The sequence below is a fragment of the Thermobia domestica genome, chromosome 9 (genome assembly GCF_964235325.1).
Source record: "Thermobia domestica chromosome 9, izTheDome1.hap1.1, whole genome shotgun sequence".
In the NCBI taxonomy this organism is placed as follows: Eukaryota; Metazoa; Arthropoda; class Insecta; order Zygentoma; family Lepismatidae; genus Thermobia; species Thermobia domestica.
This window is the reverse complement of record NC_137462.1, coordinates 31,799,685-31,817,309: the sequence shown is the minus strand read 5'-3', so window position 1 is coordinate 31,817,309 and position 17,625 is coordinate 31,799,685. Positions and strand designations below refer to the sequence as shown.

Here is a 17,625-nt window from a genome sequence, read left to right as displayed (position 1 = left end):
TGGTGATTTCAGAAGATTTTTCTCCGAGAGAGAATTTCAGTATTGTGAGAAGAGGAGTGAAAAATACTACAAAACACACCGCTAATCGATATTGAACACAATTGGAGATGTGCCCCCGGGAAGTGAAATTTCATCGGGCAACCCCTTAAATCATCACTGAGGAACTCCGTTTCTCCTACCCTAAGAAACCGTCCCGTCTGTTGTAGGGATGCTGTTAAAAAGAGACGTTAAAATCCAAGTAAGCAATTAAAAATAAATCTTTCTTTTTTTAGTGTAATGTTCCACGTTTATGCCTTTTTAGGCTAAAAAAAAGACGGATGATTAAGGCAAGTGAATGATGATGAAGGATTTGGTGGAATGAGAATGTGGTAGTACCCCGAGAAAACTCACGGATAGGATGTTGTCCACCATAAATTTACTTGGCCGAAGATCGAACCACGGACCGTACGTACCAGAGGTAACCCTTCTACCACTGAGCCACGAGGCAACCACAGCAAGCAAACCAAATAAATAGAAAACACGAGATTATTCCTCATTATCAGAGATGTCAAGGTTAATATATACGATAGGTTGGCTAACACTGACTTTTTTAATTAGGTTAATTTTTCGTGAGTGGTTCATTGGGAACAACCACTGTCACTTTGACAAGCTTCAAGTATACTTATGTTACGATCATGAAAGAGTCACGTGATGTGACTGATACTCCTCCATTCCCATTCTTCGTCCTACAATTAACTTCGTCAGTGTATTAGCCAATCAACAATGTTTCAGGTTGATTTAACTTCCAAGGTTATTTTGATTCGTAACTCTTCGAGAGACAAACGGATTTAATTGCAAACTAGTAACGATTTTTTTAACTTTTGCCCTTGTTGCTTTTAAACAAAACATCCTAATAATGTTTATTGCTAGCCATAGTATTTTCTTATTAACTTCTGTACTCGACAGTTTTTGTCAATTACTTAAATTGTTGGAATTCAATGGAGTGCCACAAGGAAGTATGTTGTTACCTCTATTTTTTATTAGTTAGTTTAAAACCATTAAAAGCTAAGAATTGACAATCATAAATCATCCAATACATGTTTCTATGGTTGTATCATTACTTTGTCTGGTACCTTATCTGGGTTTCACAATTGAGAATTCAAACTGCGTTCTTTGATTGCAAATACTGAACAAGGGTACTTGCGTCATTAAGGAAGGGTTCACGTGTTCCATTGACAATTCTATTAGAGAGGTCAATGTAAATGTCAACACGGAAGATGTTCACAATGACACTATTTCCTCAACCTACTGAAAATTATAGTTTTCCATTTTACTATTCACTTTGTGAAAAATCTTAATATTTGAAGACCTATAACAAAGAAAGGATAAGACTCAGATATGAAATATTTTCAGGAAGTAATATACCACAAAGCTTATATCTAGCTGGTAGAATAAAAATTAACAATAAATCTTATTTTTTCCTTTATTTGTTTTAATTTCAAAAAATAACAATTTGCGTTTTTCAAACTTTAACTTTCAACAAGTTTTTTTTTTCAGATTTTCTAGTATAGTAACTATGAAACTTGTGTCACTTCTCGACGTAGACTCCCTGCAGCCGTACACATTTTTCGCAACATCGACGCCATGATTTCATGGCCGCAGTGAACGCTTCTTTAAGAGTCTCTTTTGACCACTGGAAAATCACTGATGCAATAACGGCATGAATAGTGAATGTGCGACCACGGAGAGTGTCTTTCATCGTTGGAAACAGTCAAAAATCGCTAGGATACAGGTCAGGTAAGTAGAGAGTATGAGAAATCACTTCAAAGTTGGTGTTACGAAGAAACTGCTGCGTCGCTCGTCAGCATTCATGGCACCCACCAGGAGGACAATTTATCACAGATCCCACGGAAACACTAACTTTAGAGACGATATGTTGCACACTCATTCGGTGACCCTTCAAAACAACTTTCCTCACTCGTTCGACTATGTAGTCAGACCGGCTTGTGCGAGACCGAGATTGTCTTCGTTTGTTGTCAGAGGACATTCAGCCTTCTTTAAACTGTCTCATCCACGAACCCACGTTAGAGACATCCATAACATCTTCACCACATGTCTCACTCAAGCGGTGTCACATCACGCAAAGGGAGGAAACGACGAGTATCTTAAGTATCAAAAACGGTCGTCACTCTCACAGCTGAGTTCTGTGTACCGTACGGTGTTGCCATCCCTGTCACGCATTGACAGCGAGTGCTCGTATATTTTAACATAAACAGCACGTTTCTATCTGTTACCAGTCGTGAGGCTTAACTATGCATTGGACATGAAACGTTGTATATTTAAATCTCTTTCAAATGGATTTTGTTGTTTGTAATCGATATCTCCAAGAATAACGAAGCTATAGTGTTTACTGCAAACCTTTGTAGAATGTAGAGTAGGCTTAGAAGCCTATGCAAAATGGCCGCTCAAAAATAACTGAACATCTAAAAATGAACGAACTTGTTTTGAACTCCTTAAATATAGTACAACTTTGTGTACAAAAATTCAAAAATAAATTTTGCCAGCAATCTTTAAACCTGAAATTAATTGATTTCAAATGGATTGATTCTTTAGCGTCTACTGTTCAACAAGAAGAAATTCACAATCGTATAGCGTTATCTTATTTTATGAAACAAAAGACTGTTTCATATGCTGTAACAAATGGAAATGTAATCACAAACTTAGTATTAGAAAGCATTTAAATTTCCAATTTTTGCGCCTTATCAGAAAAAAAAATTGTGAATTATTTATTGAGTTGAATGTAAGGAACAACAGTATAATGTATTAGAATACAACGGAGTACCGCAAGGAAGAATTTTGTTAGCACTCTTTTTCCTCAAGCTAAAAAAGAAAATACTCTGTTACTCATCGAGTTGAAAAAGCATTAAAAACTAGGATTTCAATAAAATAATTTCAAGAAAACTTAAAAATTTTCATGAAACGCGATTAGTCTACCATTTTCAGGTGCGAGAAGGTCATTTGAGTATGTCCCAACTTGAGTAAATTTACTTAAGAACACATATCAAATAATACCTACACGAAGTTGATACTTTCAAATATCTGGGATCAATGTTAACAGATCAAAATCATATCTACTAAGAAACTAGATGTAAGCTAAAAGCATGGAATTCGTGTTATTATTCAGTTCAAAATCTTTTGTTGTTGCAAAGTTTGTCGAGGAATTTGAAGCTTAAAATATATAAAACAGTAACCATGACTGTATGGTCGTGAAACATGGTCAATCACTCTGAGGGAAGAACGTAGACCGAAAGTATTTGAGAACAAAATCCTGAGACGAATATTCGGACCCAAGAGGAACGGGGAATGGGGATTGGGGAATGGCGGAAACTTCATAACGAGGAACTACATCATTGACACCGTTTACCAAACATTGTTAGGGTTATGAAATCTAGGAGGCTGAGATGGGTAGGTCATGTAGCCAGGATGGAAGAAAGTAGGAACACTTTCAAAGTTTTAACTAGAAATCCATCGGAAAACGTCCATTAGGATGACCTTAGTGCAGATGGGAGGATAATACTAGAAGTTCATTAGTTCATTCAAGAAGAAGAATATTCATAGTTTTTATTAATAGTAAAATATAGAACAGTTTTACGCTTGTAAAATACTACTTCATCTTGTTCGCTTGACAATAAATATATAAATAAATACTTGCAGAATATCGAATTACACCTTAAACTGTAACCATATGTTTCTTATTACTGGAGTCCTACCAGATCAATGAAAAAATAAAAATAAAAAAAATAGTAGGACAAAGATTCTAACGCCGGTCGCGGGAATGGGAATTCTGCACGGATCTAATGAGCTACGAAATTAGATACACAGATCATCTACTCTATAAATATATGTCAATAACCGTAAACTTCACGCTGTGAAAAAACATTGTTTCTTCTTCTTTTTATTAAGTTTTACGATATTTCTATAGTGTCTTGTGAACTGCAAAGAGAGAGATCATGCAATTATCGATTTGATTAGGGATTGAGATTTTAAAACTTTTAAAACATTTAATTAGATCTCGAGGAGGTAGCAAGGAATGTGTACTGATTTCATTCACATAGTAAGGGGCAAAATACTATCCCACCGAAAACATGCATTTTCTTATGTGACAGAATACATATTATATACATTATACTTTGAAAGTCTAAAGCCTTCAGAAGACGTAGTTACAAAAGAGACTGACACATTAAAAATAACAGAAGTCCGGTTGAAAGTGTTATCTGTTAATACGTGTATATATTTTACAGGGGCATAAACTTCTGTGGCTTTTACACAATTCAACCGACTCTATGACCTTTAGACTGCAAAACATTGTTTTTTATTTGACTGTTTCATTTTCCGGTTGCACGTGCAGTTATCATCTTGGCTCATATTTCGTTACCGATTTTATCATTGGTCTTGTTTTCATGTGATTTCTAAAGTTCATACGATCAATCGCACAAACAACTGGCTAGAAAAAGGTTTGATACGCCCGGAGGTAACTGAGGACACAATCAAGAACAAATTGAAGTATTTTTTTAGAAAATACTTCCTCCTACGACAATTACAAGGACTCAAACGAGTGTGTAACATGGTGAGAGATTTACAAAACTAAGAAGAGACCAAAAGAAAAGGGGTTAACTTGTGTGACTATGGATATTGCCGATTATACTGTAGGAAGTGAAATGGCCTGGAGGAAATTTGGTATTATTCAGAACATGAAGAGGAACATAAATTAGTTCGTTATAATAACTAGAGCTGCTTTAATAACGAAATAATACTAGTGAATACCTACTGAGATAAGAACACCAGAGTCGCATCATAATAGATAATTTCATTATTGAATAATAATTTGGAAGTGTGTGTAGATAAAGAATACTTTTCTTTAGTTTACAAGTAAAACCTGTTAATTCACAAAGGAAGAGTAATGTTTAAAGATTTTTACTTCTATAGACGGAGAACATGTAAGTTATCTCTGAACACAGAAACACTGTTAAAAGTGAGTTCATTACTATGCAATTGTGATATAAAGCTAGTACAGACTGGTACGCGTTTTTGCACTTTCTTCCTTTGCACTCATACCCACCGTCTGCTCCACAGACGTATCCTTGCGTAGATCCTCCAGCTTGCAGTAATACTCTGCACTAGCGGTGTATCCTTGGGAGACACGGTTTATGATAACACCATCTCAGTCGTATGCAATGATGAGCATAGCCTCCACCTTGGTTGGGGTATTCCGAACTGTCGTTTTTTTCGGTGACCCAGGATAACGCCACTCGTTTGATTGCCGTTTCAGCTGTGGCTCATACGCTCTGGCCCAGGTCTCATCAATAGCAATGATCCGCCGTAAGAAGGCCTTATCTTCACGTTGATACCACTCTAAGTGTATTCGAGCGGCATCATATCGCAGACACTTGTTCAGTCAGATCATGTGGAACCCACGTTGAGGCGATTTTTACGCAATCTCAGGTTCTTCAGAATTTTCAGCACAGTCGAATGCGCTAGTCCTGTATCATTCGCCTGTATCGTGGCGTTCCGACTGCTGGAGCATGGAGGGGATGATAGTCGAGTTCATGTACTCTGAGGGAGGGTCGGCATCTAACCTACCGCTGGTATGAATTATAGTGGATTGCTTTGTTCCCGAGTACATGTATAGCAGTGTTGCCACTACTAAAAATCCAACACTTGTAGATTCATTGTATGTGTACAATGAGTCACCAGTAAGTGTGTTATTATTATTATTATTATTATTATTATGAATAACAACGTGGAAACTTCAGGTGCAAAATGAGATTTTTAGCATCTGGAGATGGAATTTTATCGCGTTTCAGGTTGGCATCACTGAATCGGAGTAGATTAAATGTACAATTGCTTGTACAATTGGGATTTCTTGTGAATCTTGCCAGAAGACAGCTTTCCCTTCCAACCTGATTGAAAGTAGTGTTATCATCTCATCCGTTAATAAAGTACAACTGTAATTGCGTGATAGATCTATTCCAGTATCTACATTTATTGCCAAGATTTCTGCAATCTTCAATATTTGACATGCTAGTGAACTGTTTTGACGCATACATGATTAAGGTTGATAAAACGGTGTGCAATATAAAGTGATGCATTTGGATATGTTTTTTGATTACCAGGTGCCTTTTCCTGAAAGAGGAACAATGCTCAACAACAACATGTATGAGTCACACGTCAGCCGTGAGGTAGGGAGTCCTACTTCCAGGAAATTCAACGGAACTTCTTTCATATGCTTTCGTGTGCTTCAGGTCCAACCAAGTTCCAGCATCAGACGGACAATTATCGAAAAATTAGCAGAATCAATTTGTTTCATACCAATGACAACGGTCCCACGAAGGCCTCCAACTAGAAGTGCCCTTTCGGAACAGTATTACGAACGAAATGCTTGGCACTGCAAAGTGTATAATGAATAGTAATCGGTAAGTATGTCTCCGTTAAATCCAAGGTTATATCAAAATTATCGAATGCCAGACATTCTTTCAGTGAAAGCCTGGCTGTTCGGTTTAAAAAAAAACAGCTGCGTGCTAGAGGCGGATCTAGAATGTAAACTGCGGGGCAGCCAGAACCTAGACTATGATAGGTATATCATGAGTTTATTATAAACTTTCAAAAATGTATAAATAATAGCTTAGATTAGTTCTGTCACTCGAAATGACGGGGAGCCTAGGCCCCCCAGACCTGGGCTAGACCCGCCACTGCTGCGCGCATGCCATTGACTACTTTTCTTATTGCTTACCCAGGAACGAATGGATTACATTATTACATTGCGAAGGAAGAGTGGGAAGGAGAAAAAAACGTATAGAAAGTTGATCTGCGAATTAAGAAGGGGAATCTACAAAGACACGGTAATGTATACAGGACTCCAAAAGTGCATTACCAACTGGAATTCTTTCTTTCCTGCAATAGTAGGCAATCCAAAAACACAGTCGTTGAGCTGGTTGAGATTTACAAAGGCGTTGGACCAAACCTCAATTTGTTACAAATATATGAGTGTGCCTACTATTGTAGGAGAGGGAGAATTGTAGATCGTAATGCACTTTTGGAGTTGTCCATACAATAGAAGCAAAGATGATAAGAGGAATTGAAAAGCGTACAGAAATTTCAATAAGTAATAATATGAAAGTAAATTTCATGGAAATAAATGATGTCTCAAAAGGAACACCGAATTTGAAATGCTCGTTATTTTTATTTATTGTTGTTGGCAACATTGTTTTTGCATGTTTTGTTATCAGTGATCATTGAGGTTATATTTGATTCTGTGTTTTTGTTTTCCAGGTCAGTGTTTGTGGAGTATCGTCATGGAAAGATACAGTACGGAACAGAGAGTGTTGATTGTTTTCTACACTAAACTCACTACAAGAATGGTGAAAGTTTCGTGAAGTCTGGAAACTTCGTACGATTCTTGGACACAACAATGCTCCACATGAATCCACTGTTCGTAGGTTGATCAAGAAATTTGAACAAACCGGTTCAACAGTAGACATTAAAAGGCCTGGACGCCGTCGAAGCGGCTGGAGTGAGCAAATGTTGTTGCTGTGCGTGATTGTGTTGCAGTAGAAGTCATAGTGGAAAACTATAGAATATTGAAAATATCCATGGTATTTTCCTTAGACTTCAATATGATGTGCCTGTCACAGGAGAAACTTAAAGGATAATGGAAATATTCACGAATTTCCCCTGAATTTCAATAAGATGTGCCTGTTACGTTGGAGACGTTAAGGATATGAGAAATCTACAGGATTTCCCTTGGATTTAGGTAAGATGTGCCTGTCGCAGAAGAAAATTTAAGGATAATGAAAATATCTACGGAATTCCCCTTAGATTTCAATGTGATTGTCACGTGACAATATTTGGATGTCCAAAAGCCTGGCCTGTGATTATCCCGCCAAAGACCAGAAATGTACCACAGGAAGTCCCGTTTCAGATCCATAAGCGGAGGTGTGGTGGTTTCTGAATGTCCACAAGATATCCACGACACTCCACTGCTAAAAACGGGATTCTCCGTGATATCCCGGACCTGACATCGCTTGATGTGCTCTGTGAGTTTGTACAGAATACAATCAATGACGATGTTTTCTTTCTGTGACGATGAACCTTCGAGTTTCTTAAGCCATAGAATTACTTCGTTTTTTAATGAGTACCATACTTTTCTGTTTACTTACATCATTGACTCAATAGATTATGAAGAATCTATGTGTGAAAATGTATCCTTTATGTTTGAAATTTAAACATTTCTTCAATGGAATAAACTCTCCGTTCTCTCGCATGAAAGAATGCTAACAACATAATATAGATGTCAAATATCTTTCGTTTCAAAAGGTGAGGATATAAATAGATTAGCAGCTCTCATATTTTAGCGAGTGTTAGTGCAACCTTGGGAATCTTTGGCAGCGAAGTGTGGTGCCGTTATGTATAAATAGCATAATACTCTTCATCTATGCTCATTGGATAATCTCATTATGTAATCGCCATTGAGAAAGAAAATGTCGCAAAATTGAAAAAAATATACAGTCTTCATCAGGTCACCTCTCTCTCTCTCTTACATTAGGAAGTTCATTCACATAGTTTTGTATGTTGGTTGACATGTCGAAACTAGCCTTTTTTGAACTTGTATTCTTATTTAACAGTACTGCTATAACAAACAGCAGAGATGTTGAAAAGTAATAATAAAGAAAGCGATATATATATATATATACTTTTTGAATCAAAAGATTCATTATATTTCAGTCAAAAATTTTCTCGTGGGCCTTATACCTGGAGAATTACATATAGTGTAGCCAAACCCAAGCTATCACTTAACTCAGTATGATGGGTTCATCCCACTTTTTTAAAAAAAAATACGAAAACTCAACTTAGGGTCCGTTCAAAAATTTTGTGGCCCCTGATCCAAGAATGCATCAAAAGATCCAATATATTTCAATCAAAAATTTTCTTGTAGGCCATATATACGGAGAACTACATATAATGTAGTCAAACCGAAACTATCGCTTAATTCAGTATGATGTGCTTATTCCGAAAAAAAAAAACGAGAATTGGATTTAGGTTCAAAAATTTTGTAGCCCCTGATCGAAAAACTGATTATTGGCCAAGATCGCAATCATTTGATGCATTTGTTTGGATCATTCCTAAAATTCTTGGCGAAGAACGCATTCTTTAGATCCATTTTTTAATCATTCCTAAAATTCTTGGTTAAGAACGCATTCTTTAGATCCATTTTTAAATCATTCCTAAAATTCTTGGTTAAGAACGCATTCTAGTAAAGTAAACTCAATTAAGGAAAATTTTATTCACCTTACTTAAATAATATTACTTGGTGAACGTCATCGACGAAGATATTTCTCCCTCGAGGGCACTGTTATCTTAATCTATGCCGGTATGTTTCTTTTTTATTATTATTCTTTTTAAAATGAATAAGCTCAGTTATTGCATTTTATGCCTTGTGTTTTAATTATAATAATTATTATTTTCCAAGCGTACATTGCAAATTATCTTTCACCATTATATGCTATTAACTTCTCTCGTAAAATGCCCCCAAAACAGCTAACGTGGTATTATTCATTATTACATATTTATTTTAAACCAGAGCCATCTGTAGGAAAATTCTGTAAAACACTTGACTTCTGTGGATCTCTGTCTAAATATCCGTTATTTGTCAGATCTGTGTACTATGTTTAAATTCAAGTGACAACTGAAATCCCGCAGTAACTATGCCTAATATTTTCGATGTCCATTGCTGACTTCGAATTTCTTCAAAATTTCGGGATGTTTCTTATCGCTGCAAATTAATTTCCAAATGAACACCAAAAACAAGATTACAAAATCAGAAAACAAAATACTGTATATCAGTGGCGTCTCTTAAGGGTAGTCATATGCACAAGAAAAAAATGAAATTTTATCGCTAAGAAAAACGAGCTTACTTAATATGTTAATTCTTGTTACACCTTTCCAGTGGAGGACCTAGTCCATAGCCGGGAGCGCCCTAACCCCCTCCCAGTTTTTTAGTGACAAAAATAATGTTTACTATTATGTATATATTTCGAAAATTTATAGTAAACTTATGATATACCTATCATATTCTGGGTCTGGCTGCTCCACCCCCCGTTTTTACCTTTAAGATTCGCCACTGCAGCTTTCTGAAGCTGTGCGAAGCTCTCTTTACTTAGCTTGTAGCGACAAAATTTAATTTTTAATGATGTAACCTCCCTCAAGTGTCGCCACTGATGTATATGTTGATTATTATAATTACATACCTCCACCATTTTTGTAGCATAGATAAGGAAACCTCCATACGTTGCCAAGTCCTACTGAGACACTTATACATGAAAACAAGAAGTCCCATTTGCTCCCCCAGCCGCCTCGGTCGGGTTCTTTAGTCTCATCCGGACTCTCCTCTTTCATCTCTTGAAAGTTGGTTTTGATGATGCTGGGTGTCGGGAGTTTTGACGAGGGCCTGGCTGAGAACTCAATATATCCATCCTCATTACCATTGTCAGTGTCCCAGTAATAGACGTTTTCGGGAATGGTTGCTGTACCATTATGAGATGTCATCTTTGAAGGTTATATGTGTTTACCTCAACCTGGAAGATAAAAATAAAATATATAAATGAAGTTACTGTGAAGTGGAAGCAAGGAACAAACATAAAGCGATTTTGTTTCGTATCTAGTGACATATAAGTAACTCGACACTAACGACGGCGAGATAATATTATGTGGTCGAAGCTCATAGCAAATAGTGCATTCTAATTTCCTTCTGCTCTAAATTTGGTCTACATCGTTGAATACGTAGTCTTTTGTGCGGTTTGTCTTCTAGTTTATTGTGACAACAATATGATTCTATTAATGCTACCCATAAGTGGCAACACTGTGGTAGCACAGCTTGACCTTGAATCCCAAAATTTCTTGGTCCTGACTTTAGATTTATTTAACCCATTTAGTCCCAACTTATTTTTGCTTTAGAATTTCGTGATTGTTTCTAAATTTATTAATTCTGATCTCATTTAATATATTTTGAGGGTTTTAGTGGTAGCAGATGGACTGATACAAGGTCCTTATTGTAAAAGACAAAATAAATCCATAACAAATAATCTACTAACGAGAAGGGATAAAAATACCTAGGTATGTTAACAATGGGATTAAATGAGTTAAAGTAAATCTTTAGTAACACATAGAATATAATAATAGTACATTTTATGTTGACGGTTTGTAAGTTAAAAAGAAAAGAGAGAAAGAAAGAAAGAAAGAGTACTTCAACGACTTTTTAAAACAATCCTATTTTGCGCATTACTGTGTTGGGATTAGTCGTTGATTAGTTAATAGTTGGGTTTATTAGTTGATTTGAAGTTTTAAGTTTCTTTCTTTCTTTCTTTCTTTCTTTCTTTCTTTTTCTTTCTTTTTTTTTGTATCTATGAATGTGCTGAGATACAGATCTACAGCGTAACATGGAATTCAAACTAGATATGGACTCCCCACCGGGAACCGAATTCAACCTCCCATGTCGAAAGGACGTATGCAAATTTTATACTCACGAGGAAGCTCTGTCTTGTGTATCTGTACAGGTTGACAAAGTATAGGAACATATCAAAATTAAAGTATACGTTGGGCAACTAGGTTGGCAGATGTGGCATATTAGTTCTTCTTTTTCGGATTTCACCTCGATGAATTTTCCCGTATGAGATTAAAGAGGGATTGAAAGAGCTATTTTTAAGAGTGAAAAATTCCATGAAAAGAATTTAAAGAAATGTCTTATGAACGTCGAAACTCGATGGCCTGAAACGCAACAGTATTTACAACACATTTTTTACTTCAATTTTCAAAATATGATAATATATGAATTGAAAAGTAAGGTGGGTGCTTTGTCGATCTGAAAACAAAGTGTATGCTAATAAAGGAAATGCATGCTAATACAGAAAATATGTGTTAATAAAGAACATGTATATTGATAAATAAAGTGTGTGTTAACAAAAAAAGTATAAGTTAATAAAGAAAGTGGATATCAATATAGGAAATGTATGACAATAAAAGAAATGTATGTAAATAAAGAAAATGTATGTTAATAAAGGAAATGTATAATAATACGGAAAATTTGTGCTAATTGAGAACATGAATGTTAATAAATAAAGTGTGTGTTAATGAAAATCGTATATTTTAATAAACAAACTGATGTAAATAAAATGTAAAGGAAATGTTTGATAATAAAAGAAATGTGTGTTGATAAAGGAAATGCATGTTAATACAGGAAAAGTGTAAATGCCACTCATTCTAGCTTTGGAACTTCTTTTATAAAATAACAGACAAATTCTGACCAAAGTATATATTAACTCATAAATAATAGCGTTACAGTTTCGGCAAATTAACTTTGCCTTCATCAGACACATTATGAAATACAATTTCTAAGATTACAGCTTATATACTTCTTAAAATGAGAGGAGGCCATTCCATGAACCAATCATATTCGTCCTTTCCTTTAACAATTTCTAATTAATATATATGCAACTTTTAATGATCAACTTTCACTTAAGAGCTAAAGTTTTAATTGGCACACCTGTGTATGAATAACTTTCACTTTTGAAAAACAAACTTTTAATTGTCTATCCGCTGTTCAATACAACCGTTTTCACCTCCTCCTCCTTTTCTGTTTTATCCAATATCTTTCTCCATACATCATGTATATTTAGTCCGCTTTCCAATTCATAAGTTTCTCGCTTCCTTCCTTTCTTATCCATTCTGCCTCTTTCCATTTTCTTATAATGCTTCTTTCCTCCTCTTCCAGCCCCTCTACGCCTTCCCAGTCTATTTCATGTCCTATCTCCCTTACATGTTTATATATAGCGTTACTATCTCTCTTCAATCGAACGTCGTCCCTGTTCTGTTTAATCCTTTCTTGTAACCTCTTTCCTGTTTCCCCTACATAACTCATATCACATTCTTTGCATTTAATTCTATATACAACCCCTTCATCACTTATTTGGATCTCTGTTACCTTCCTTTTCCTCGTTCGCAACGCATCTAACATTCTTCTGCTACCTTTTCTGTACGTTCTTACTCCTCCTTTTCTCAATAAGTTTTTTAAGACTTCCGTTTTTTCTCCTATGCTCTCTATCTCGAACCATCTTTTCTTTTCTTCTTCTCTATCTTCTCTCACTTCCTTCTGCCTTCTGCCCTCTTCTTTCTTGCTATTCTTCTTCAATCTATCCTCACTATATCCATTCTGCATTAATAAACAGTGAAATTGCTCTATGTCTTCTTTTCTCTTCTCGTCATCACTGTCTATCATTCTTATCCTTCTCTTCATGTTTCTAATAAAGGTTGTATATAGAATTAAATGCAAAGAATGTGATATGAGTTATGTAGGGGAAACAGGAAAGAGGTTACAAGAAAGGATCAAACAGCACAGGGACGACGTTCGATTGAAGAGAGATAGTAACGCTATATATAAACATGTAAGGGAGACAGGACATGAAATAGACTGGGAAAGCGTAGAGGGGCTGTAAAAGGAGAAAAGAAGCATTATAAGAAAATGGAAAGAAACAGAATGGATAAGAAAGGAAGGAAGCGAGAAACTTATGAATTGGAATAGCGGACTAAATATACATGATGTATGGAGAAAGATATTGGATAAAACAGAGAAGAAAGAAGAGGTTAAAACAGGTGTATTGAACAACGGATAGACAATTAAAAGTTTGTTTTTCAAAAGTGAAAGTTATTCATACACAGGTGTGCCAATTAAAACTTTAGCTCTTAAGTGAAAGTTGATCATTAAAAGTTGCATTTGTATTAATTGAAAATTGTTAAAGGAAAGGACGAATATGGTTGGTTCATGAAATTCCTCCTCTCACTTTAAGAAGTATATAAGCTGTAATCTTAGAAAATGTATTTCATAATGTGTCTGATGAAGGCAAAGTTAATTTGCCGAAACTGTAACACTATTATTTAGTAGTTAATATATGCTTTGGTCAAAATTTGTCTGTTATTTTATACAGGAAAAGTGTATTAATAAAGAACATGAATGTTAATAAATAAAGTGTATGTTAATAAAAAGGGTATAAGTTAATAAAAAATGTATGTTAATAAAGGAAATGTATATTAATACGGAAAATGTGTGCTAATAGCGAGCATGAATGTTAATAAATAAAGTATGTGATAATTTAAAAAAGAATAGGTTAATAAAGAAAGGATATGGAAATAAAGGAAATGTATGAAAATAAAAGAAATGTATGTTAACAAAGACAATGTATGTTAATAAAGGAAATATATGTTAATACGGAAAATGTACTATGTAAAGAAAAGAAACGCATGTTAGTAAAGGAAATGTACGTTAATGAAAAGTATAAATTAATGAAAGACATGTATGTCAATGAAAGAAATGTATAAAAATATACACAATTGTTTATTCACATTTATTTTCCGCATAAAACTTTCCATATCAACAAAATCAAAGTGCTTTTTGTGAAATATAAAATTCGAGAAGATAAAGTTGTAAAGAACACAAGACGAAAATAACTTTAAGGAAGATAAAACCAATGTAATGGCAATTGAGAAGACGAAGTGAACTGCACCAGCTATGTACGTAGAAGCTAAAAGTAGAGCTGGTACAAAATCTAGAACAAAACTAACCTAGTGCTCTGCCACAATCTACAAAAGAGGAAAATGAACAAAACGAAAAGTTGATGAAAAATAACGAGAACCGATCGAAATTTAGCAATGGAGAAAATATGGATTACACTGCTAAAAATTGCTTGTACTGTTTCTGAACTCAAATCATTCTATTTTAGTTATTATTAAAATGTTTCTTTATGAGGTTTTTGAACAAATTTTATCATAAATGCTCTCGGAAAACTTTCTTTGAAGGTAACTCACTTCGCAAAAGAGTAAACTATGATTTTATGAATGATTTGCTAATGAGGTGTTTACTTATGAAGTGAATAAAATTGTCTAAACAAATTTTGAGAAAACTATTTAGAAAAAAAAAAACTACATCCTCACTCTCTGGATTTTCTGAAAAGAAATTAACTTTGTCATGTTGTGGGATTATTGATCAAATAGTTTATTTATGACACTTTTGTAAAGAAAAAAACGAAAAAAAAAGAAAAAAGATTATTTGAGTTACTTTTGCGAAAATTGTTAAAAATTAATTGGTTTAAATAGGAATTTCACGGAAATTCTATATAGTTTCTTTTGCGAACGAGTACACACAGTTTTCGCGCTTCAATAAAATTTTCCTTTTAATGTATTATTAAAGAAACCAATATTTTGTTATATTGATCCTGGTATTTGGCGATCCGAATTACTGGAATTGGGACAATTGGGAATTATGCTGCTTTTAATATGGCGTAACCATATTCAATACTTGCTCCTATGTCATATTATAAAATTATCATACATGTATTTGTCCAACTCTGAAATATTGTTAATTTATGAACATTTTGTAGTGTATCATGCTCTTGTGGAGAGAATAATAACTTACCATTAAATTAAATTGTTGTGCTCTTGTTTATTCTACACACTCAAAAACCAATAATTGCACAGTAAGGCAATGATTTAATAATATGTCTTAAGGAACGACTAGGTGAAAGAGTGCATTTAGAAAATCTATATCAATCATAGATGCTCTTTGACGTCACGTTCTCTGTAAATCACGTACAAACAGCAAGGAGAAGGCAACAAACATAACGTGGATAAAAGAAAGTGGTCACAGGCAAACAAGCTGTAGTCAATAGTTTTGCAGATATACTACAATTGGATTCATGGCTAATTGAACACTGGTAACACCTGTTTTATTTCATCCCATTTTTGCATTTGCAAGCGTTTACCAAAATTACAGTTGCTCAGGACATACGAATCAAACGAACACCAAACAAAAACGAATGTTTACAGAAGAGACTGAGGTAGACAAAGAATACACACTCTTGCTTCTAAATAAATATGCAGGGCTGCAAACCAATACATAAAATCACCAGAAAAATACATAAAATTACTCTTTTAAAAGGGCTGTATTTTGGAATGGTACAAAGTGGGGGGTTCATAAGTTTTGTGCTGAATACTATTACATGTAAAGAGTTTGCAGAAATATCCACACCTATGATACTGCTGGCATCGTAAATTTATGGGGGTCCGAAAGTTGAAGTTTGTTATTTTGATGTCATTTTTGGGGCATAATATCTCAGGAGGGCAAAGTACTAAAAATTGCTGTTTAGGCGTTAAAGTAATTTTGTACGTGAATAAACTATTGCAAAAAAAAAAAAAAAAAAATCATGACTGATATTACATGAAGAAAAAAGTGAGGACATGGTAAAAACGAGAAGAAAGCACGTGCGTGACGATAGTCGTAGCCCGAAAAAAATTAAATGTTTGAATATATTTCATGTTAGATCTCAAAAGCTACGCATGGTGCACCAATTAAGCCCGCTTTTATTAGTGTTGAGTTGTGCAAAAGCTTGCGAGTAGTGTTTGTTCCATCTTTCTAGTTCCATGATCACTGCCACGCAGTGGCGTAGCAGCTGCCCCCGCAACCCCCGCAGTGCGGGGGGCCCCGAGGTATAGGGGGCCCCGAAGTCTTGCGATGAATAAAGATTTAAAGAAGTAGAACTTCAACCTTACTTCTATCGGCTTTACAACTAGGACTCCTTCTCTATACTTTGTGGAGGGAACGCAAAAGTGTGCTACGCCACTGCTGCCACGTTTAATGGTGAGGGGTTAGCTCCCCCTTGCACCCACGACACCCACCGTCGAACTGGACCACTTAATGTATCAGCAAAATATCATTGAAATCCAATCCCAGTTACGGAAGTTAATACTGTATGTTTACAACATTGCGTTACATCTATCTATCCTATATAACGCAATCTTGTGAACACATTAACTTCCGTAACTGGGATGCGATTTCAATGTCACTTGCACAATTGACAGATGCAAGAGACCACTGATGTTGTTTTGTTAGCTGCTAACAAGAAAAGTTGGTTTAAGTTTGAAACTGTACTATCTTTTAGGCTCTGTCCATAGTAAATATCTATAAGAAGAAAATAATAAATGGGGATTAGGAATATGCATTATTTGATGTAACAAGGTCCATCATTGTCCCTGTAATTGAGGACTCTCATACCTGTCTATTGAGTTTCTCATATCGTTCTAAGATCCGCTAGCTGGTGCTTACGGTGACCCAACCTTTCGAGTTCTGGCCTGATATTTGATATATGAAATTCATTAGTAATATAGACAATTTTTAATAGTTCGTTTCTGTAATAGCATCTTACTCGATAGAAAGCAAATATTTTGTGAAACTGTGGCTTTAATGTTATTTTCTAGTTTATAATTTTAGAAAGATAAAGAATTTGAAATTCTCACACTATCACAATAATGTTAAATAAATTCGCATAAGAATCATATACATGTACGATTTAAAATAAGCCCGTAACATATAAAGTCCTTCGGGAGGAAAGGACATATAGTTGGACTTTGTCCAATGTATGTTGATTAAAATAAAGAACTCTAAAGATTTCATTAGTAGTGCTTTTGTGTTTGGTAAGTTAGGAAACTAGGAGGTTCGCAAGGCAATACTATTCATCTCGGGTTCGTCCTGATACTTCATATTCTTAA

General features: G+C 35.0%; 1 protein-coding gene across 1 annotated transcript in view; it reads right to left on the bottom strand.

The window, feature by feature from the left end:
• Positions 1 to 17,625, bottom strand: part of LOC145694526 (sodium- and chloride-dependent GABA transporter 1-like) — a 126,098-nt gene that overhangs the window by 88,471 nt on the left and 20,002 nt on the right. The window contains exon 2 of the mRNA XM_081770841.1: positions 10,284 to 10,610. Within this exon, the coding sequence (XP_081626967.1) occupies positions 10,284 to 10,581 (298 nt within the window). The 5' untranslated portion in view covers positions 10,582 to 10,610. The remainder of the gene's footprint in view (positions 1 to 10,283; positions 10,611 to 17,625) is intronic.